Source organism: Misgurnus anguillicaudatus, chromosome 14, assembly GCF_027580225.2.
Source record: "Misgurnus anguillicaudatus chromosome 14, ASM2758022v2, whole genome shotgun sequence".
NCBI classification, from domain to species: domain Eukaryota; kingdom Metazoa; phylum Chordata; class Actinopteri; order Cypriniformes; family Cobitidae; genus Misgurnus; species Misgurnus anguillicaudatus.
The window spans coordinates 30,734,237-30,757,794 of NC_073350.2; the positions used below are offsets into that span (position 1 = coordinate 30,734,237).

Here is a 23,558-nt window from a genome sequence, read left to right on the forward strand (position 1 = left end):
CTGCCAAGCTCTGCACTTCTTGGGGGGGTATTTAGCCAGGCGGCTGTCTGATGCTCTCTAGCATTTTGGGGGGGTACTCTAGGTTCGCCCCAAGTCGGAGCTCAAAGCCCTCCCCCAGACAGCACGCCAAACACGCATTCAAAATTACTCTATAAATTATATGTAAGTGTGAACTCGTGAAATGATGTTTTATTAACAAAGTTCGGGAGGAGCATGTTCAGATAATTAAACACAGGTGAAAGCACTCAGCATTATACACAGGTGAAAGCACTCAGCAATTATACACAGGTGGAAACACTCAGCAATTATACACAGGTGGAAACAATCAGCAATCAACAATGAGAGGGTACACATAGAGTAAGCAGTCTTACCTCGATCTGTTGTCTGTTCGCAGCATCCCCCCACCACCCCTTCTCCGCATATTTTTTGTCCTAAAACACACTTACATACGAGGGGGGGGGGGGGGTGGTGGTGTTGGGGTGGGAGGGGTACTCAGGGTTCGGGCCAAGTCCGAGCTCGAACAGCACGGCAAACACGCATTCAAAATGACTATAAATTATATGTAAGTGTGTACTCGTGAAACTCAATATAATACAAAACTATGTACAGTATATTAATAGACAGTGCAGGTTTATAGATTATAAATGTGAATGGTGTTATAATGGTTATAATTTCTATTAGATAGGCACTTTTACTGCTTCTGCTCTATCTTTCTATTTCTTTCTTACCGATTAAAAAAGGTTAATCTACTCATTATTTTAGATTTTAAAGTATACTTTCGGTCCCGGTGACAAGTGACTTTACTTACAGCTTTGTGTTTTTTATATCTTGAGTCAGCTTGAGTTTTGCTCGTTCAGTGCAATGGTCCTTACATAAGCATTGCTTTTTTGCTACCATATCTGTGCAAACATTTTAGAAAAGTAACAAGAGCCAGTTGTTATCGCCATAGAAAGCGGAGACACGCTGAAACTTCACTCGAGCTTTAGCGCGGTAGCGGTCGCGGCCGTTCTCCGATCGACTCGAGTTTTACACAAAATATTAATCAGACTTGGGACCCGAAGTAATTAAACTAGGACCGACCCCGACGCGACTGACCATTTAAAATATAAACCCGGAACCACACGGGTCTTGGGTATTCTGTGAAGACCTCTAATGGTAAAACTCTGCTCAAGTTCAGACACATGGAAGGATACAATTGCTGCGTCCGAAACCGCCTACTTCATACTATATAGTATGCGAAAAGCAGTAGGCTAGACGAGTAGTATGTCCGAATACATAGTATTCAAAAAACAGTATGCGAAAAGTATCCGGATGACCTACTACTTCCGGTTAGATTTTGCAGTGTGCATACGATGGACGCTTCACTATCCCATGATGCCCCAGGAAAGGAGTTATCCAAGGAAAAAGAAGAGGCATGCACCTATTTTTGCGCTGAAATGACATGACGTGATGACTACAAATGTCACGTGATGTAGCAACATGGCGGATGTAGTACGTCCGAATCTCATTCATACTACCAGGATTCATACTTTACAGTACCTACTGTTTTAACGCCAAGTAAGTAGGTACTTCATCTAGTTCAGTACCTACTATACAGTATGCGGTTTCGGACACAGCCAATGTGACACTTGCTTCGCGTCGCACTGACCCAATTCATTGAGAAACAGAAAGCATGCGAACGCTCACCGGGAGAGACACGACGTGCTCGCACGCAAAATGAAGCCAACTTGATGTGTTGAAGGCTCAGAGCACGTTATAACGTATTCTTAAAATACACGTTTCTGTTTTAATAAATGCTCATAGTAAATCATAGAATATTGCCTAAAACATAAGGTAGGTACAAAAATAATCAGGGATACATTTACGACTCATTAAAAATTAGGGTCACAATGGCATTTCAAAAGGTCTCATATGCAACCAAAATGGTCGCAGTGTAGTACCCTGAGTATACGTCTAGCAAAGTACTAGTTGACTATGAGTACAATTGCAGTATAAAAGTAGTAAAATAGTAGTTTAGTTTACAAACTAATCATACTTACTACAAGTATAACGGTATAAACTACTGGTATACTCTAGGGGTGGAACAATACATGTATTCGTTTCGAACCGAATCGGTACGGGGGTCACGGTTCGGTGCATGAATTTAAACGGAGAATACACGGTATGAAAATAAAAAAAACTTGCGTGCAAAATAATTAATGTAATGCGGAACTACTGTTAGATCCGCGGGTTCTTTATGGACAGCTAATCTGTTGCCCCGCTTTAGCTCTGAAGCTCTGATTGGCGCCGATGCAGCCGAGCTCCGCCTATGTATGCGCTCTATCAGAGACCGTCTACATTCTGGCACTCTGCAGTTTTTTGTCAGGTTCACGGTCCAGTGAGTGAAATAGCAGCGACAGCAAGTATGGCAAATGGTGGTGAGGATCCGCAGGCCCCTTTAAGATCGCAAGTTTGGCAAAACTTCAGTTTTCCAGTCAGTTACAATAGTACAGGCGAGAGAGTGGTGGAAAAGACGAGGACTGTGCGTCGGCGGTGTTCAGCAGTTGTTAGGTATGTGAGTGGAAATACATCTAATCAGGGCTCTCAAGTCTCACGCATTCACCTTGACAAACACGCATTTCAGTCAGTTCAAATGCCACACTTTGTATTTCTCACGCTGAGAAGTAGGAGATAAATTGTCCTGCTATATACAACAGGCATACGCAGGGTAGTTCTGTCGAGTTCAGCTGCTTTCAGTTTTTTAAGTGTGCTAAACTTAACGCAGCGCCATCAGCGTCAGAGTACCGCGAGAAATCTTGCGGAGGAGGCTGATTTCAAATCGCTCTCGCGTTACTCTGACGTCATCCACTTGTCGTTTCTTGCAGCGCCTCGTGAAGTCGTACACACCTATTAATTCATCCTACAAGCCTATTTTTTGTTCTTTAGTACATTAATATGAAATAAGGCCAAAAATGTAATTTAAAAATGTATTTAGGTAACACTTGTAATACATTTGAACCCCTATTTGTATGAAAGATGAGTACAAGATTACTTAAAGTGGTATATATTTTTGAAATACGAGATAGTATGTTAAATGCATTTCAGTTCATATTCATGACATCTCAAAATAACACTGATAAGGACACCTATGTTTTTAAGATTAGCTTAAAAAAAAATGCCTTCTTCATTTTTGTTTTGCTTTTTTCCTCCATTGTACCGAAAGTGAATCGAACCGTGAAGCCTGAACCGAGGTACGAACCGAACCGGGACTTTTGTGTACCGTTCCACCCCTAGTATACTCATGAGTTTAATTGCAGTACAAATGAAAAACGTAATTGTGGAATAGTTGTGCACTTAAAGTTGACTACTCTTACACTTATGGTACACTTAGAAGTATACTTTATATATTAAAAAGTTTGGTCAATTTAGTCTCAAGTGGTATTCAAGTAGTACACTTACAAGTATACTACTATAGATTTAGTACACTTACTACATAAAATATACTTAAAAATATACTCCAACATTACTTAAGCAAATGCTTTTTATATATTAAATGTATTAATAAAGTGAACTTGAAGTATACTTCTTTTTCGTAAGGGTAGAGATGATGACCTCTGAATGGAACAACATTACAAATACTAGCTGAAGGGGGAGGTTTCTGCATCCTCTTGATAATAACCAATCAAAGGAGAATCAGGGTACCATGAGGTGTCTTAACATTCGCCTGCCCCCTCTGTCCTGTAGCTACGCATCATGTTTTGAGACATTGTGAGTTTTCCTTCAGTGTTACAATGACTCGTCCAGCACTCAGATTGATTCTGTTGGGCTTCTTTCTCATCTCTGCCTCTCCAGCTCCTGTTAAAAAGGTGAGGGTCACTACATATAAATTATAAAGTCAAAAATAATAAAATAGTAGTCTTAAACAAACAGAAATATGAATTAAATTGATGTTCTTTAGATCATAACATTATTTTAAAATCTAAGAATTGTTAAATATCTATTCATTGTGTATTTTTGAACTCTTTTTTTTCACTAAAAAGATGAGCATTACTTTAATCTGTTTGGTTGATCTGACTGTATATTTATTTCGCACAGTGGTTCTCAAACTGGGGGCTGTGGCCATCTGGGGTGCCCCGGTTTAATGATATTTTCTCAAATAAATTTAATAAAATCATAAATTCTGTGTAATTAAATCTCAGAAAAATAAGGCAACTAACCAACAGCACAAAATTAAATAATTGTATGTTTTGTTTAATTCAGATTTTAAGTTTTGAATTGTTTTAAGTATACATTTTCTTTTCGGGGCATTGAAGGGAAGCAGACACTTATAAAAAGTAACTTACAAATGTTATGTTTAAAATACTTATGAACCTTAACAAAAATAAGACACACTCAAACCACGAATAGGGTAGTATAATATTCTGCAGGGAGAACCCAGATTGAGGTGTCTCATTAGGATACACTCAGACTGTTTCTCGATCTGAGCTTCTCTGCGGACTGTATTTAGGTTTTATTCACGGTTCATTCCGAAGGTCGAACCTCACAGACCTTCACAATTGTAACAACATCCCACATTCTCCTAAGTCTAGAAAAATAGGATTGACTACATTCTACCAAAAACAAAGATAGAAATTTGGTGATGCAGCTTGATGATGCAGTTATCAAAGGTCATATGATAACAAAAGAACATTCTACCCACTATTTCACCTTGGCAGTTTTTCTGAGTAGCTAGTAAGATTAATATGATTCCAAGCAAATGATTATACATTCCCAAATATAAGCTAATAGTCCAGGCAAACTAACTCATTTTTGAGCAAAAAATAGAAGTAATTGTAAAAGAATTTTTTTTCAGCATAAATCACATCCAGGAGGTGTCCAGAACAACACACCAAAAGTCCCAAGAAATCCCAGTTGAGGAAACATGCCAATTTCTCATCAATCCGAAATGTGTGCCAATAAGGCCAGACCACAATACACCCCAATGGGGCTATTTTTTCCTTTGCTCCCACCAAAATGAAACTCCACACAATGAAAGCACCCATGAAAAGTATTTTTTTTTTGTATTACAAGTTGCTTTGAAAATTAAATTTAATATGCAAATGAGCTATACACTAATGGAATATGCCCAAAATACACCCAGGGGTAGCTTTTTGGTGTTGCAAGTTTCTTTTGAAATGAATTTGAGTGTCCACATGAGCTCCACACTTATTTAATATGTCCTAATTTGCATAGACAGAAACATCATTCATATGTATGATAAACATATCGGCCCAATGTTCATCCAATCATCCTGCTGCTTTTGGACTGGCCTCTAACCTGAAAACTTCCTGTCTTGGTAGTTCCTGGCAGCTGTATAACCCCCGCCGGTATTATCTTCAGGGTCACGGAGGAACACAAGCCTGAACAGAAGGGGAGGGTTGTGTTTTTTTGTGTGTGTTTTTGTTTTTAATTTTTTTTGTTTTTTATCCAGCCTGGATCCTCAACCCCTTCGCTGTGGCTTTTGGTTCGGGCACCCCCATATCATTTCCTGGTTTGTTCTTTACTTGGTTCTTCCCCTCGGGGTTATATTCATCTGATAAAATTGCCTCACTAAAGCAATCTGAATTGCAGCGCTAGCAAAATCTGTACAATTTAAATGCATGTTAAGTTATAAAATAGATCAACACAGTAAATGCTTTAACAAAACACAAGAAAGACTGATACCTTTTTTCTTAAGGTCACTAGTATAAAAGCATAAATGTACCTGAGGTTTCCTTGCAGCATTGATAAGGGTAAAAAAATTGCATTGCAAGATACATTCATTACAATGCAGTGCAATTGGCCATAAAGCGCTATATAAATAAAATTGAATTGAAAAAAAAAATAAATACATAAATAAGATGCTCACTTACATTATAGGCTATAGCGTTAAATTATAACCACATTATAATTTATAGCGGCATTTTCCGGGCTTCAGTTCTGGATGGCACACAGCAGCTCTAAACTTCAGCTCAATCATTACATACGCAGAAAGATTAATCCATACCATTTAAAATCATGTTTACTTACTGCTGCACTTTTGTAGTTGATAGTTACGTCCACTGTAGTTGCAAGAAAGACTGCAGCACAAAGAGATGCACATGCAAAAAACATGGACTCCCTTGCACTAACATTTGTGGAGAATGTTGTGGTAATAGCTGTACAAACTTACAGTTGCCTGATTTATCAGATGAATATGACCCAGAGGGGAAGAACCAAGCAAAGAACAAACCAGGAACCGACATAGGAGGTGCCAGAACCAAGAGCCACAGAGAAGGGGTCGAGGATCCAGGCTGGATTTAAAAAAAAGATGTAAAAACAAAATCACCAAAAAACAAAAACACCAAAAAAGGCCTCCCCTTCGTGGTGGGGAGGCTTGTGTTCCTCCGTGACCCTGAAGATTACACCGGCGGGGGTTATACAGCTGGCAGGCACCACAAAGCCAGGCAGCCTTCAGGCTAGAGGCCTGTCCAAAAGCAGCAGGATGATTGGATGAACACCGGGCCGATATATTTATCATACATATGAATGATGTTTCTGTCTATGCAAATTAGGACCTATTAAATAAGTGTAAAGCTCATGTGGATATTCAAATTCAAACTTGCAATACCAAAAAGTCACTCCTGGGTGTATCCTGGGCATATTCAACCAGTGTATAGCTCATCTGCATACCAAATTCAATTTTCAAAGCAACTTGTAATACAAAAAAAATTACCCCTCATGGGCACTTCCATTGTGCAAAGCCTCATTTTGATAGGAGCAAAGGAAAAAATAGCCCCATTGGGGTGCACTGCAGTCTGGCCCTACTGCACACACCTCGGATTCATGAGAAACCAACATATTTCCTCAACTAGGACCCCCTAGGACTTTTAGTATGTTGCTCTGGACACCTCCCAGACACGATCCACGCTGAAAAAAATTATCTTACAATTAGTCTGTCGTAAAACGCTATTTTGCCTGGACTATAAGGATTATACATTCATAAATGGTAACATAATATATTCAAAAATGTAATAAGAAATACATTTTCTCCAACAGTCCTCTGACCAGATATTTACTGAAAACCTGAAAAGTAAATATTTGTGCATGCAAAAAGAAGGTGTAAATATATATCACCCATTTCTACATGACTACACTTTAATTATACTTTTTGATTTCTCAAAACAGACACAAGATGTGAATATTTACAGTTTCTACGTTATCTCTACTGTGACCAGTCGCTACGCCACCACAATCATCACAAGCCGTGTGGCAAACAGACTTAATGAATCTCAGGAGATCTTCTTTGAAGTGAAAATACCCAAGAATGCCTTCATCAGCAAATTCAGAATGTGGGTAAATATATTACACAATATACAGATAAGAAAGAGAGTCATTGCTAGCATGTGGGTCGAAGTTTAATTTAGGCTGAGGATTTAACCAAATAAGAACAAAATTCAAATAATGTTGTCATGACATATAAAGTAAAATGAGTGTGAACAAATTACTTGTCCGCTAACTTTAAAAAAATAGTTCAACAAATAATGGCAAATTTCCCTGCAGGACCATAGATGGAAAGAGCTATGATGGAGTTGTGAAGGAGAAAGCAGACGCTCAGCAGCAGTACAGTCAAGCAGTTTCACAAGGACAAAGTGCTGGACCCATCATGTATTGATCATTTGAAACAAACACATATCATTCACACATCTATAAAGTATGTATTTATAGGAAGAGCAGTAATATGATGGGTGTAATTTTCCTCTCAGGTCTGTTGGAAGGACTTTAGAAGAATTTAAAACATCAGTGAATGTGGCCGCTCTCAGTAAAGTCACCTTTGAGTTGACTTATGAGGAATTGCTAAAGCGTCGCCTTGGCAAATATGAGCTGCTCATCAATGCTCAACCAATGCAGACAGTGGCAGATTTCAAGGTATGACAATAATATTATTACATTATATGTGGTGCATTAAAAACAACTCTGTATTTTATATGAGTTTAAGCATATGTCTGTCATTATATTAGATTGATGTACACATCCATGAGAAACCAGGAATTTCCTTCTTGGAGGTGACAGGAGGTCTGAGCACCAATGGTCTGGCCTATGCCTTCAAAACTACCAGAGCTGAGAGTGATGTAAGCAATAAACTATAAAAATAAAGTTTAGTTATTTTTTCTTTTAATTAATGTACACTTCACAAGGTGATCAAGTGATCAATCCGAACATTTCAGGCATGGGTGACCTTTTACCCCACTCGAGAGCAGCAGACCAAATGCAAAGACTGTGATGAAAATGGGCTGAAAGGAGACCTGCTCATTACATATGATGTTGAGAGACAAAATCCTAATGGTGAAATGAAAGTGAGTTTCAGTGGGTGGGAAAATACATTTGTGTGTATAGAACTTTTTAACTTATTTTGCCTTAAGAATATTGCAAGAGTAATCCTGAATCCCATTTAATTTCTCTCAGGTATCAAATGGGTATTTCGTCCACATCTTTGCACCCTTAGATCTTCCACGTATTCCCAAAAATGTGGTGTTTATCATTGACCAAAGTGGCTCCATGCGCGGAAACAAAATTGAGCAGGTAATAAAATGTGAATAACTGACCACCTATGAAAGCTTTAGATTAGTTGCTAGATAGCATGATGATTATAAACTGTTAAATATCTTTGTAAACGTTGTCAAAAATCCTTCTTTTTGTACTGTTTTAATAATCCATGCCTAGCAAAAGAGTTTCAGTTTTAATATTTATCATATATGCAAAATAATAATGGAATAAATATTTAATATACAGTACATAATATAAATATATTAAAAACAAAATAACTAATGGTTTCATAGCATTCAAGACAATGGGCCCTATTTTAATGATCTAAGTGCATTGTCTAAAGCGCACAGTGCAACGTCTAAATGGGTGTGTCCGAATCCACTTTTGCTAATTTACAGACGGGAAAAATGGTTTGTGCGCCGAACGCATGATCGAAAAGGGTTGGTCCTATTTTTTTAATGAGTAATGGGAGTATTTTGGGGCGTAATGTGCAATAAACCAATAAGAGTCTCAGCTCTCATCCCCTTTAAAAGCCAGTTGTGCTGGCGCTATGTCTAATCCCTATTTAGATGACGGACTTTGTAAACTGAAAAACTAAGTGGAGGAAGAAGATCCCCAGTTTAAAGTCACAATGAAAGTAAAATAAAAAACTGTAATTTGTTTTGTAATATTGTGGTATTTTTTACAAATTATTTATATTCTTCATTAATTTTTAAAAATTCATGTGCCCTCATAATCTTTAATCAAAAATGCAAATCTCCTCCCCTCCTAAAAACAATCTTTCTTAGCAATTAGCAACATGACCCAACTTCAAATGATCCAATCAGATCTCGATGGACAAATTCAAATCCAGCCCTGCCTTATTTCTTTTTAGAGGCCGGTTTTCCTCGGATACACGTCACCATGGGGAAATTAGGCAATTGATACTTCCGTTTCATGGCGACTTTAAGATTAATGTTAAATAATTGTATTGTTTTTCACTTGTATTGAAATTGTTATTTTTTTTATGAAAACCTTTAAAAACTGTTTTCTTTTAGTCATGGAAGTAATTTTTTTAATGTAATTGCTGTAAATGTATGGCTATCCAATATTATCAAAAAATAATTTAAGAAAAGGTTTGTACTCTAAAAATACTTTATTTGTAACAAACAGGAGATAAAGAATTTACAAACGGCTCTCCGCACGTTTCAGCAGTTTTTTAAGCATTACTTCAAAATGTTTCTCATCCCACCATATCCACAGGTACAGAGTCATCATATATACAATAAATCCGTGAGGTGGCATTAAAAAAAAAACATTTAAAAACAGATGCATTTATTTAAAGCAAAGCATTTATTTACTTACCAGGCTACAGGTGAAGCAGCTCTTTGTGCCTTCTAACGTCTCATAATTAGTCCTCATTTATGTCCAAGAGACTCAATAATAATCTTTTACATTCAATCCTTAAATCTTTCATATTTAAAAGCGTTTTGTGCTGCTGCGCATTCATGTATGTGATAAGCAAACCCGCGTTGTCGTCCCGTTTATAGGTGCATATTACTAATGGGCTCTTTAAATAACAAAAAACAAATTGCGCCAAATTTGGCAAAACAAATTTGGTCAATGCCGTAGTGGCCTCAAAATAGCAACGCGCCAACAATGTGCCTGACCACACCTCATTTTCAGACCAGAACGCCCATGGGACGCAATATGCATTGTGTCGCTAAATGTGAAAATGATAATTGGGCAGGGTGGAAACTAGCAAAAGACATTGCGCCGCATTGCGCCGGGTGTAAGATAGAGACCTACAAGGATTTCAGTAATTTTCCAGTTCTTTGAATTTTCTTAGACACGTTTGGCACTGCTAAAGATTTTGAGTGATCTTGCTGAGGACGATCACTTTGGATTGATCACGTTTAACCATCAAGTTGATTTGTGGAAGCATGAACTCCTTAAAGCTACCAAGGGAAACCTGGATGACGCGAAATTATTTTTGCAGGAGATTACAGCTAGAGGAGGTCAGTTCTCAATGTGAGATGGCAAAATTGGAAAATTGTAATGTAATGAACAATAACACAAATATTTTTATTTTCTTGTAGCCACGGACATAAATGCTGCGGTGTTAGAAGGAGTAAATATGTTCAAATGCCAGCCACAAGCAGGATCTGCTTCAATCCTTATTCTTCTGACCGATGGAGATCCAACATCAGGCAAAAAATTACACTGATAAACATGATCACTGCAAACATTCAGCCACTGAACACAAGCTAAAGAGTTAACTCATTTCTCTCCAGCCTTTTTTTCACAAAATGCCTTTTCAAAATTTTCTTCTATAAATATATAAACATACAAATATATCAAATGAAAGAACAGACCCTCTGCTTTCAAACAAACAAACAAACAAACAAAAATGTTTCATCCTATTTTAATTTGTTCTCTTTTTATAACCTCTTAAACATGGTTAGGTTTCTTCTACAAAATTTTGAGCAAAAAGCTGAAATAATTGCATTTTTTTAGAGATTATATTCAGAATGATTATCAAAATGTATATGGAGTTTAAAATTAATTAGTTTTTGCTTAATTTTTTTATAAATTGATTAAGAGCGCCATCTAGTGTAAAGGTTTCCCTTTCGAGAGCGGTCTCTCGACATTGCGGTCGCTGACGCTATGGGTTAAGTCCTCCCACTTTACCAGACACTGAAATCTTATTGAACAACCCCATTGCAGGGCACTGGCCAATCGTTGCTGACCGCGTGACTGCTAGAAGCATATAAAAAGCGGTGTTAGAGCGACGAACGCCAGTATTCTCTTCTTCACTTAGCATGATATCTTCAATCAAGTCGACTACCTGTCTTCTCTGCGCGGGACCTTTGGAGCAGCCGGACTCCCATGAGCACTGCATTGCCTGTTTGGGGTTGGCACACGCCGAGACGGCGCTCAAGGATTCTCCATGCAAGCACTGCGCCGACCTTCATATTCGCGTGCTCAAGAATATGAGGGCCGTTGCTCGAAGTCTCGCCGGGGATCTGCCCGCCGCCGCATCCGTGCCGCCGGCAGGTCCGCCCCCTCTACTTCCTTTGCTCCTCGTCAGGACGATGACGGCGGTAGCTCTGTTTGCAGCGTTCCCCCGCCAAAACCTCCCGCCGTCTTCACGAAGGACGCTTTCCGCCCCCCTTCAGCATCTAATGTGGCCGTCTCATTTGGAGTGACGTAGGAGGACGACAACAACATTTCCCTGTCGGCGTCTACCAGCTGGTGGGAGGCGGAGCCTGAGCCTCCGAGTCACCTGCCTCCAATCGGAGCTTTCTAGAATTATGGATTTGGCGGCAAACGAGTTGGACCTTAGCTGGACATCGCCCGATGAGCGGCTAAGTGTAAGTTGGAATCCTGATTTCTCCAATCGGGCCGCCAGCAGGCCGCTCCGAGGAGGAAGACACCTTTCTTCCCTGACGTTCACGGTCAGGTCTCTAAAGCGTGGTCTGCGCCCCAGTCGCATCCATGTTCCGGGGGTGTTTTCCCAGGCTGATAGGGGCGAAGCCCACAGTTATGTGCACATTCCCCCTGTCGAGGAGAACGTGGCAGCGCACCTCTGTCCTTCTTCCGCAACGCTCGGCGCTGATCGCGGCCTGCCGTCAAAGCCGTGTCGGATGGCGGCCCACCTGGCGTAAAAAGCCTACTCGTCATCTGGGGAGGCGGTGGCGGCGCTCCATGCTATGGCCATTCTCCAGGTCTTCCAGGCAAAGATTTTACAGTCGCTGGATGGCGCCGTAGATGTGGACACGGTGCGTAACCTCCGCGCTGCCACGGACTTCGCACTGATGGCCACGAAGCTCTCCGCCCAAGCCATCGGCAAATCCATGGGATTTTTAGTGGTCCTTCACCGCCACCTATGGCTTACCCTAGCTGAGCTGAAGGACAACGAGCGAAAGGCTTTGCTTAATGCTCCAATTACTCCCACCGGCCTCTTCGGTGACGCCGTGGGGTCGGTTGTTGAGCGCTTTTCGGAGGCGCAGAAGCGCTCGAGAGCGATGAGTCAGCTGCTCCCAGATGCTCATCTTATCACGAGACTGCCAGATCGCGCTCTACTTCTGCCCCGCGATCAGCGCAGCGCCCTCTGAAACAAACTCAGGTTGGCTACAATGCACCCGCTCGGACCGAGCCCGATGTAAAGCAGAGGGACTGGCAGTTCCAGCCGAGAAAGCATCACGGACGTGGTAGAAGCCCTCGGCGGACAGCCTCAGGCGAGGAAGCCCTCTTCCTGACAAGAAGGCGGAGAGGAGGAGAAATCGCTCGTGGAGGGGCAAGCGTCAACGCGCAGGGTTCTTCTGCCCCCCTCTGTTCCTGTGGGCGACAAGTTCAAATGTTGTTCAAATGCTGTTTGTGTAAATGTAAATGTAATAAAGATACAAACATCATCACAGAAAGAGCTATTTCCTCCTCACAGCCCTTATGCAGTGACGGACGCCCTGCCAGATGGCAGCGCGAGTTTGCAAAACATACAAAGTGCTTGTCAATCAAACTCGAACACCGCCAACGAGTCGTTAAACGAGAACCAGTTTCTACGCACCGTTCCTCTGCCGACACTTCTAACATTGCAAAGGTACGGCACGAACGTAGAATACACGTCGCATGCGTTAACGCACCGCCCGCTTGCCCGCTGAGCCAATTTCTAGATTCATGGAAAGCGATCCCCGGCGTGTCAGAGTAGGTATTAAGCATCATAGAGCACGGTTACTCTCTGCAGTTCAGACGCAGACCGCCCCATTTCAAAGGTGTGGTATCGTCATTAACAGCACCTCAAAATGCCCCCGTCCTGAGACAAGAGGTACAAAACCTACTCGCAATAGGAGCGATAGAACGAGTCCCTCACAGCGAGTTAGAGAGCGGCTTCTACAGCCGGTATTTTGTAGTACCCAAGAAAGACGGCGGATTACGGCCGATTCTAGATCTGAGACCCATCAATCGCGCGCTACGCAGACGTGCATTCAAGATGATAACCGTGAGACAGGTCCTAGCGCAAATTTGCCCTGGGGACTGGTTCGCATCGATAGATCTAAAGGACGCTTCCTTTCACATTCAGATATCCCCCCGCCACAGGTGTTTTCTGAGGTTTGCATTCAAAGCCACAAGCTATCAATACTCCGTTCTCCTGTTCGGACTAGCTTTAGCCCCACGTTCATTCACAAAATGCATGGATGCAGCTCTCTCCCCCCTCAGAGCGAGTGGGATGCGCATTATGAATTATCTGGACGACTGGCTGATTATGGCTGAATCGCGTGATCTGTTGATCAGCCACATAAAAGCATTGCTTCCCCACTTAAAGTCGTTAGGGCTGCAAATCAATGCTCAGAAAAGCAAACTCGTTCCAAGTCAATCCATTTCCTACCTGGGCATTCTGTTGGATTCTACATCGATGCGTGCTCATCTATCGCAACAACGTGTAGAAACATTAACGCTGTATCTGCGTCGTTTCAGACCCGGCCGGGTTGTCCTCCTGAAGGAGTTTCAGAGGCTTTTGGGTCTAATGGCGTCAGCCGCCCCGGTTTTTCATCTAGGATTGCTTCACATGCGTCCATTACAGATGTGGCTGAAAGATCGAGTCCCGGCAAATATGTGGGCATCGACGTGCATGCGGGTTCACGTGACACACAGCTGTGTCAGCACTCTAAATTCATGGCGCGATCCGACCCTTTACAGTATCGGAGCCCCCCTAGGACAGATAGCCTCTCGTATAGTGGTCACCAAGGATGCGTCGACATAAGGTTGGGGAGCAGTCTGCCAGGGCACACCTGCGTCCGGTACGTGGTCAGATCTGATGAGAGATTGGCACATAAACCGTCTGGAATTAAGAGCGGTAATGTTAGCGCTCAGGGCATTTCAACCGCAACTTGAGCGTCAACATGTTCTAGTGTGGACAGACAACACGACGGTAGTTTCTTACATAAATCGCCAGGGTGGTATTCATTCGAAAGCCCTATTCAAGCAGGCAGCCAGCCTCCTACGATGGGCGGACAGTCACTTACTATCCATTAGAGCAGCGCATATTCCAGGCACTTTGAACAAGGGCAATATGTTATCGAGGAACGGCCTTCCCCACGGAGAATGGAGGCTTCATCCTGACTCGGTTCAGCTGATCTGGGACCAGTTTGGGAGAGCTTCGATAGACCTGTTTGCGATGAGCGAGAATACGCACTGCCCACTGTTCTTCTCGCTCACGCACTCCCCGCTGCAAGGGGAAGCGTTGACGTCGCGCTGGCCGAAAGTCAGTCTGTATGCCTTCCCTCCTATAAAGCTCATACCGCTAGTACTGTGCAAAATAAGGGAAGAAGGAGCTACTGTGATTTTAGTCACGCCGGACTGGCCGAACCAACCATGGTATGCGGACCTGAGAGAGAAGCTAATACGTCCCCCATGGCAGATTCCCTTAAGGAGGGATTTGCTGTCTCAGGTAGAGGGCTCAGTATGGCACCCCAACCCGGAACTGTGGAATCTACACGCTTGGAAAGTGAGAGGATCGTAGATAACATGAGCCAACTCTCGCGTCGAGCGGCATTCACGCTGACTGTGGCGCATGCTCCGTCTACAAGACGCTTGTACGACCTTAAGTGGAAGGTGTTCGAAAGATGGTGTCATAGTAACAGCATTGACCCGTTTAATTGCCCTGTGTCGGATATTGTGCTTTTCCTGCAACATAGAATGGACGCCGGCAGCTCGCCGTCTATGTGGCCGCTATTGCTGCGATACGTCCCCCCTTGGAGGGACAATCAATAGGGAGGAACCCGCTCGTTGTTCAATTCCTAAGAGGCGCGAGAAGATTAAGACCACGGCGTACCCCTTCGGTACCGCCATGGGATTTAGACATAGTGCTGAATGCGCTTTCTCGGGCACCGTTTGAACCGCTGGAGTCCTGTCGGTGAGTACTGACCACGCTTATGCTTCGATGTAATGGCAGCCGTGTGTTCTCGCAGGTCGTCTTGATTTTACATAGATGCCTGCGTCATTCGGTGGGTAAGATGTATGTGTGCTTGTGCCATTTTCTCTACCCTGCGCACCACCAGGTCATCTTTGCAAAATGGCGCTCGCATACACGGCGTTACCGCTAAGGCCGTTAACTCTGTGTTGTGAATCTACATTAACTACATTTTGCCCGGCAAAGCCGTGCGTGCTATTTACTATTCATATTTGCACCTAAATTACTTGTCTTTCTACCCTAAGCAGTCTAGTGATGAGTATTCACATACCTTAGGTTGGGATATGCAAATTTCATACCTCAGGAATATCGATACCTTATTGGTCAGACACGCCCCCCCAGGGGTATGGCCGCTGCGTATCACAATATTATTGGCTCTTCCCTTTCAGTCTGTCAGTACGACGTCACGTCGTGACCGACGAATTGGAAACTCGCTTAGAGAGACCAATCTACTTCGAGTAACTACTAAAACGCTAATGAACTTGGCATTGAGGTATTTGCATAATGCCGGCGCCGCCCCGCCAGGTGCGTATATAAGCCGCAGATGCAAATATGGAAATGAGCTATTTTCGCTTCGAAAGCCAGCAGATCAACTGCTATTGAGAAGCTTTCTTACCTGCTCGGGAAGACGCTGCTGGCTCGTAGTTGATTGAGGATTCCGATCCAGCCTTTGCAGTGGAAGCTTGCGGATCTTCACCTCAGTTTGAACTTGAGTCTGAGTGTGTGCGTTGCCTCTCCCTGTGCGCTTCATCAACTCAGCACAGCTAAGAGTGTTTTTCCTTTAAAAGAGCAGCACGGTTGGAATTTGTGTCTTTTTAAAGACAGCCATTCTCTCGTGTCACAGCGGGGTGCGTCTTTTTAAAGACGTCATTTCGTTCGTGCAGTTCCAGATGCGGCAAATGTATGGGTTTCAAAGATGGTCACAATCTCCGTCTCTCGTGTTGGGCATTCAGCACGCTGAGACAGCGTTTGTGGAGGGTTCATGTTCTTACTGCGAGAGCATGCCCTCGCGGATATGCGGAGACGGGTTACGTTCCTCCGGGAACGCCCCGCCCCTTCGGTTGCAGAGCTCGGTTAAAGGTGCCATGGGAAAAAAAATGTTTCTGCATCACAGTACTGAATTGGTCAGCAGGTATGTCCTCTGGCTCTCAGTGCTGATCCGCAGCAGCGGTTCCAATGGAGAACGGTTGGTTTGTGTTCTACGAGACCGCCGGTATCTGTTGGCCACCCCCATACCTGTCGCTGCATTGTAGGTGGGCCGTCTGTCTCTGAGGCTGACTCGGATCTGCTTCCCCCTTCGGCCGGGTAGCGCACTCCAAGTTCAATTCTGAGATGACGGCCATGCTCCCTCGGGCGGTGGTGACAGTAGCATGGAGTAGACTCAATCTACCCCACCCGATCTGTCCTGCCCTTTACGGTTGGTACACGGAGCTGCTCGTGTGTCTTAACACTCACCTCCAGTACCTTCCTTCCCCGAGGCGCATGATGAGCAGGCTGGGTCATCAAGAATGGTTTGCTCGTGTTCTACGAGACCGCCGGTATCTGTTGACCACTTCAGCCCTCAACCCTCACCTCTCTCTTTCATGGGCTGCTAAAGGTATGGTGATGTCCCGACTCTGGAGGGGACAGCCTGTCCTTTCCTCACCGACCGGTAGCAGTCGTCCGCACGAACGGCGTCTGCAAATCAGGTTCGCGAAGAGGCGGCCCCTGCACTACACGACGTTGCCGCAGGTATGTCAGGTTAAGGCTCTGACAGATCTACACGAGGGAGGTCACGACTCAGCTATCAGTGCGTCTAGGCACCGCCAGGATGTCCACATTAGTGGTCCAGGAACATCTCATGCTGTGTCTCGCAGACATGAGTGAGGTCGATAAGAATCGTCTCCTGAATGTCCAGACTGGCCTATTCGGTGATATGGTAGAGTGCTTTACAGCAGAACTCGACTCCAGCAGACTGAGGCCATCATGCCGCGTCGGAAGCCAGCTGCCCCCTTCCGGTCCATCTACGCCACCACCTCAGCCTGCTCCTCGCTGAGGGTGCATGTCACGGCTATTATCGTCCTTTAGGCAGCGCTGAGGAACCCGCTGTGACAAGCCTGTCCTGCCCGCTCAGCCCGCCACCTATGGAGGTAAGAAAGGTCCAAGCGGTCCTGAGACGGGCGACCTGGAATCGGATGGGATCACTCTTCAGGAGACGATGAACACACCGCTCCTTTCCCCGAAGGAGGGCCGGGTGGAAAATCCTTGGTTTCATTCTGCTGTTCCGCCAACCGGTACCCACAGACCACACTAAGAGTGCATTCCTCTTCCCTCTCCAGGTCTCCTGAGGATTAAGAGAGCCATGAGCGGGCACACACCAGCTCACCCTCTTCCTCCTCTATCGCCAGCGGGTGTTTTCTGGAGTTTACGCTCTCCGCGCAGAGACGACCATCACACTCACCAGAGTCTGCACTCTCTGCTCAGGAGACCAGACGACCATCACCCTCAGCGGGCTCAGGTCAGTGTCACACCACACACTGTAGTTGCGTGCACTCCCACAGCACGCGCACTGGCAGTCACACCTGTTCCGCTCAGCTGCCCCACCGCGAGCTCTCCGGTAGTGCCGCTAAATCCACTCGCACGGTCTCTGGGGGCTTGGCTTCAGCTCACCAGCCTATCCCGTTTGTTATTACGCACGATCCGCCTCGGCTACGAAAATCAATTCATCCGGCATACACCCAAATTCTCGGGCATTCGTTTCACTACGGTGAATGCGTCCAAAGCACATTTACTGCGTGCAGAACTCGATGTCCTCCTGGCGAAGGACGCGATCGAGCCAGTCTCTCCAGCCAAGATGAGCTCAGGCTTTTACAGCCCACACTGCATGAAAAGAGGTGTATCCGTACTAGGAAACTCCTGTAAACACCACTGATTTTCGGAAGTATCTACTAGTTCCACTGAGGGTAAACTACTAATTCCACCAAGTTAGGAAACTCCCGTAATGATACCAATTCGGATGTATCTTGCTGAGGGGATATCCCCGTGGTATATGCAGCCATTTGTTGCCATGGCAAATAATCCCATTGAAGATTTTGGCAAGGGCCACTTTCACACCTACAGAGGTACTGGAATTTCGCACCTTTGCGCAATTCTGGTGTCCCCATTGGTGTGTAATCTCAACACTGATTGGTGGTTTTAAAAAAACCCTTCCAAAACTCTGACAACTATTGGGACACTACTTTGAAACTTTCCTGTTGAGATGATTTCATTGGTTACACTTTGTTTTAAGCCCAACCCAAGCCCTCATAGCTTAGTGACTTGATTGGTTATTTGCCTGCTATGCAGATAGACTACAACCCCCCCCCCCCCAGTATATACTACTATACATCCCCAAAACCCTTAAAAAAAATAAAAACTTGAATTGAGTTTGAAACATTTATTTAAATAATAAAAAAAAACTGAATCCACAATTGTCACAATCACAAAATAATATAATACACAAATATTAAAAGTTGCATACATAAACAATACCATTTAAACTCATAAATATACAGACAGAGAAAGAAATATTAGAGTAAAATAAAACAAAATAAAAGCAACAATGAAAACTACATTCAAAGCAGTACAATGTAGTGTAGCAGTGGTGGCTCGTGACTGCTCATCCGAGGGTTGCAAATTCAAAATAAGTGTTCGGAGTGTCATGTGTGTTGCTTGTGTTTTTAAAATATGTAAACCACATGCATCACGTGTTTAGTCAAAACACGTGATGCATATACACGCAGAACACATATTTTGAAATTGGGAACCACACAAATGACGGGCTATATACATGATGTGACAAACTTCGCATCGAGTGCTCACAAAAAAAGTAGTCACCAGCTGCCACTGTAATGTAGTAAATATCTAAATAAAATGAACAACAACTATATTGATCTTGCTCTTAAGAAATCAGTCCTACACTGCAAAAAATGACCTTCTTACATAGTATTTTTGTCTTGTTTTCAGTAGAAATATTATTTAAATTAAAATGCTTTTTCTTGAGGAACAAAACGACCCAAGTCAAATAAGTCTAGTTTTAGACAAAATAAATAAATAAAATACACACACATTAAGTGAATTTGTGCCTAAAACAAGCAAAAATATCTGCCAATAGTGTGAGAAAAAAATCTTAAGTTTTCTTTCATCTTAAAAACTTAATTAAAACACAATTTTCTCACCCCATTGTTAGATATTTTTTCTTGTTTAGGCACAAATTATCTTAAATTGTATATTTTTGTCTAAAAACTAGACATATTTTCCAAGGCCACCTTGCTCATCAAGAAAATACATCCCGATCTAAGAATTTTTAGTTTTTCTACTGAAAACAAGACAAAAAGTGTTAGAAAGTGATTCTCTTGCAGTGCAGAATCAATCACAGAGCTCTGTCTTGGAATTATTCAAACATTTCTCACTGTAATTTCTCACATTTAAGAAAACCGGCTGCACCAAACCATTCAAGTTCTAAAACACATAGATTTGAGCACTGTGAACTTAAACAAATTGAGTCACATGCAGTTAAGCACCCACATCTAAGTTCACACTACCCAAATATAAGTGCATAATTGCACAAGACTTAAGTTCAAAGTACTCAAATGTATGTTTTTTAAAACTTAATGGTTCAAGGCAACCGATTTCCTTAAATGGTTTGAGTTAAGTTAACTGCTAAAAGCATATACTTGTCAGCAAAGGTAACGTTGATGCACCCTCATCTGGACAGACATCTCCTTGGAGCCCTTTGGAAATATGAAAGTACATGTAAGTATTTGGCATAATACTAATACACATATACAGATACACACACACGACAAATCAAATGACATAAAGTTGTACATTTTAGAAAGTTTACATTAAACTGTACAAAGATACAACAATATATGATCAAAGAACTTCATAATGTCCATCTTCTTACTAGATTTTCTGTGTTGATGTCCTCAGAGTCTCTGTGTCGTTCTGCAGCTTCATTTCAGTAGGCTACTTCAATATAGTTGTCTATCAAACACAGAATAAAAATAGAATCACATACATCATAAGACATCTATTTACTATTTAACCTCTTTGATTTAATAATTTTATTATTAAACTTACATCATTTTGGCCAGATTGCAGTGACATCAATTTCTTCAGTGTCTGGATCAGTCTGATGTTTTAGCTTCCACTGTTACTTCATTATATTTCTCTGTCAAACACAGAATTAAAAATCAAAATCACATACATAACACATCTGTTTTACTATTTATTCATTCAATTTTAAAAATCAAACAGGTTAAACTTACATCATCTTTGCCCAGAAACCTCTTCAGCGTCCACAAAGTTGACCACAGTGAACATGACCTCTGTAAACACAAACATGGATAGACTTCATATTTAAAAAGGTGAAGAACAGCAAACATATAACATTAAAATATATTATGACTCCAAGCTTCTTTACAATTAGCATCTAGGTTCTCTCAAAGTGAAGCTGGCTTTGTTACAAATCAATATAAAGCTATTAAAACGGTCTTGAAAAATAAGCAGCATCTACCAGAACTAAAGCAATGAGCTTTTAAACAACAAAAGATCGTCTGTGTATCATTTAAAATAGCAGAGAGACACTTGCTAGCTGCTAACATTTCCAACACACAAGTTACTGTTGTTTTGTTTGTTTTAAGCAAAGAACGTCTCATCTTGGCTTCTTTAAAGTTTTGTTTTTAAAAACTTAAACATCGAATTTATTCTTTTAACAGCCCGGTTTGAATGTTACTTCGCGTATTTTTAACCTCATGTTTACCGCTGTGTACCATGTATACCCTTAATGTTTTACTGTTTGTGCTTTAAATTCAAACAGTTCTAGTATAAAGACAAAAACGAATCATAGTAAATAACATAATATGAACAAATAGGCAACCGATCAGCGCGATGCAGACAAACTAATTAAATCAAACTTACCTTACTGTTGATGAGGAAGCAAACAAAGAAACCGTAACGGTTCGCGATTTTGAATTTTCCCGTCAAGCCCACAGGTCAAGCAGTCGCACCTGAAGAGTGGGGGCAGATGAGTGGGTGCAGGTGCATTCTGGGAAATGTAGTCCTTTTCTTTGGCGTTGTCACTGCTGTAGCATATGCTGCTGTAGATGTAAACTACGATTTCCAAGGTGCATTGGATGCACTACAATCATTCCAGCCCAAGTTTGATTGATCCTCTGCTCGCACTTTATTATATACTTTTATATAATCTGCGTTTGCACACTATGCATTGTTCTTTATACTTGGTCATTAATAAAAAATAAAAAATATTTATATAAAGTTTATAACGTTGACAAAACATGTTTAGTTGACAAAACATGTTAACAGTTATTTTGAATGATGCTCAGATTTTCTTAAATATAAAATCTTTGTGAATCAGCACTTACTTGATGAAATACAAAACTCTTTAAACATGCCTCAGGAATTATCTCTGGGTTTAGTGGATTAACTGCTCATCATTGGAAACATTGAACGTATACCTAAATGAATTCTTACTTAAATATAAGTAAATATAAACGAATGCTGATTTAAGACAGGTAACTTACTGAACTTACTTAATTACAACATGAACTCAAATTAATTTATTGTAAATGAATGCATTAACTAACAATGAAAAACATGTCATGTTAATGATGACTCTTCATTAGTTTATGATAGTATATGCCTTAACTCAGCATTAGTTCATGTTAAAGTAAAAATACATGTATGTCTTTTATCACTGTGATATATGGACCCTTATTATATTATAAAGTCCCCATCTCTTTTATTTAAATTGATTGAGTGAAGACAAACATGATAATATGTGGTCTGACTTTGTACAAGCACGCATTATCATATGCTAACAGTTACCTCCTCAGATAGACATATTACACATATATACACATTGATTGGTGCCCGAACATTTTCCTTACAAGGGCCAAACCTGACTGAGGGCTGTGGGCCAAAAGTAAATGTTGTTGTGTTATATTAAAATTAAAGTTGCTCTGATAACCCCTAATTTATAATTTTCTAATATTTTAAAAATAAATAAGCAAACATTACTCTGTTTATACATAACTAATGCAGTTTTATTTTCCAAGACTTTTTTGTAAAAAAAAGAAATCATTTTGCCAATCAATTTTAAATATCCTTTTCTCTGTGTGCCACTGCCAAAACCTCTTCATTTTTAGCCTGTAGTACCCGACTTCATTACGTTTTGTGGTGCATTTTATACACCTTCAAGTATGCATGAAACATAAAAAAAATTCACTTTAATCCCTTGCATTTAATATTAATTTACATTTTTGTAATGTAAAAATACAACAAAAAATGATACATTTTAGAAAATGTTTAATTAAAAATATTAACATCTGCGTCAATGACTTTTATTCTTTTTCCTTATCTCACGTGGCATGATGGGCCAAATTAAAGATCTATTGTGGGCCAACTTTGGGCACCTCTGGATTAGAAGTAAAGTAGCTGACAGGTATCTGCAGATATGTTTACCCAAGTTTGTCAGTCAGTATCACCGAACATGTTTTGCATTCACATGTGAAAGACTGTCTTTTAGATTATGGACCTGTCAATTGATATTTTTGTTTCTATTTTAAAAGATTTAATGAAATGTTAGGGTAGAATTATAATAACAATAGAAACAGTGAACTTCAAATCATGAGACATCAGCAAAATCAAGCAGCTTTACATTTCACTGACTAATTTATCAACATCCTAGCTAGCAAAAATGTGTTACATGATGTAATTTGAACGGCTTCTTTTAAACGATGTATGCTGCATTGAGAGAAACATGCACAATATTCTGACCTAGGGAAGTTGGAGACATGTTTTCAAAGTGTTGGAAATATATATTCTGGAATAACATTTGTTGCATTTCTCTTGAGTCAGAGACATAATTTTCACACATTAAAATTGTAATTGTGTCCATTGAATTTTAGTTATTTTGAATGATGCTAAGTTTCTTAAATAGACTAATTAAATTATATTAGTAATAAACGTATTTAGAAAACAGTTTTTATGTACCACAATACTGTATGTGCTGTCTTAAAGAGACATGGTTAACCCCCCACCC

At 41.4% G+C, this 23,558-nt stretch overlaps 1 protein-coding gene and 1 long non-coding RNA gene across 2 annotated transcripts in view; one reads left to right on the plus strand and one right to left on the minus strand.

Annotated features, from left to right (window-relative positions):
• The first annotated feature begins 3,707 nt into the window (after window positions 1-3,707).
• The window catches only part of LOC141369533 (inter-alpha-trypsin inhibitor heavy chain H4-like), a 31,805-nt gene continuing 11,954 nt past the window's right edge, over window positions 3,708-23,558 (plus strand). Inside the window, exons 1-9 of the mRNA XM_073876433.1 lie at window positions 3,708-3,845; window positions 7,165-7,328; window positions 7,540-7,644; window positions 7,743-7,905; window positions 7,998-8,108; window positions 8,205-8,333; window positions 8,443-8,559; window positions 10,352-10,520; window positions 10,602-10,712. Of these exons, the coding sequence (XP_073732534.1) occupies window positions 3,771-3,845; window positions 7,165-7,328; window positions 7,540-7,644; window positions 7,743-7,905; window positions 7,998-8,108; window positions 8,205-8,333; window positions 8,443-8,559; window positions 10,352-10,520; window positions 10,602-10,712 (1,144 nt within the window). The 5' untranslated portion in view covers window positions 3,708-3,770. The remainder of the gene's footprint in view (window positions 3,846-7,164; window positions 7,329-7,539; window positions 7,645-7,742; window positions 7,906-7,997; window positions 8,109-8,204; window positions 8,334-8,442; window positions 8,560-10,351; window positions 10,521-10,601; window positions 10,713-23,558) is intronic.
• On the minus strand, window positions 18,918-22,011 carry LOC129418852 (uncharacterized). The gene is made up of 5 exons (XR_012373275.1): window positions 21,416-22,011; window positions 20,764-20,823; window positions 20,576-20,666; window positions 20,400-20,479; window positions 18,918-20,223 (listed from the first exon to the last, which is right to left on the minus strand). It is a non-coding gene; the product is annotated as an uncharacterized lncRNA (long non-coding RNA).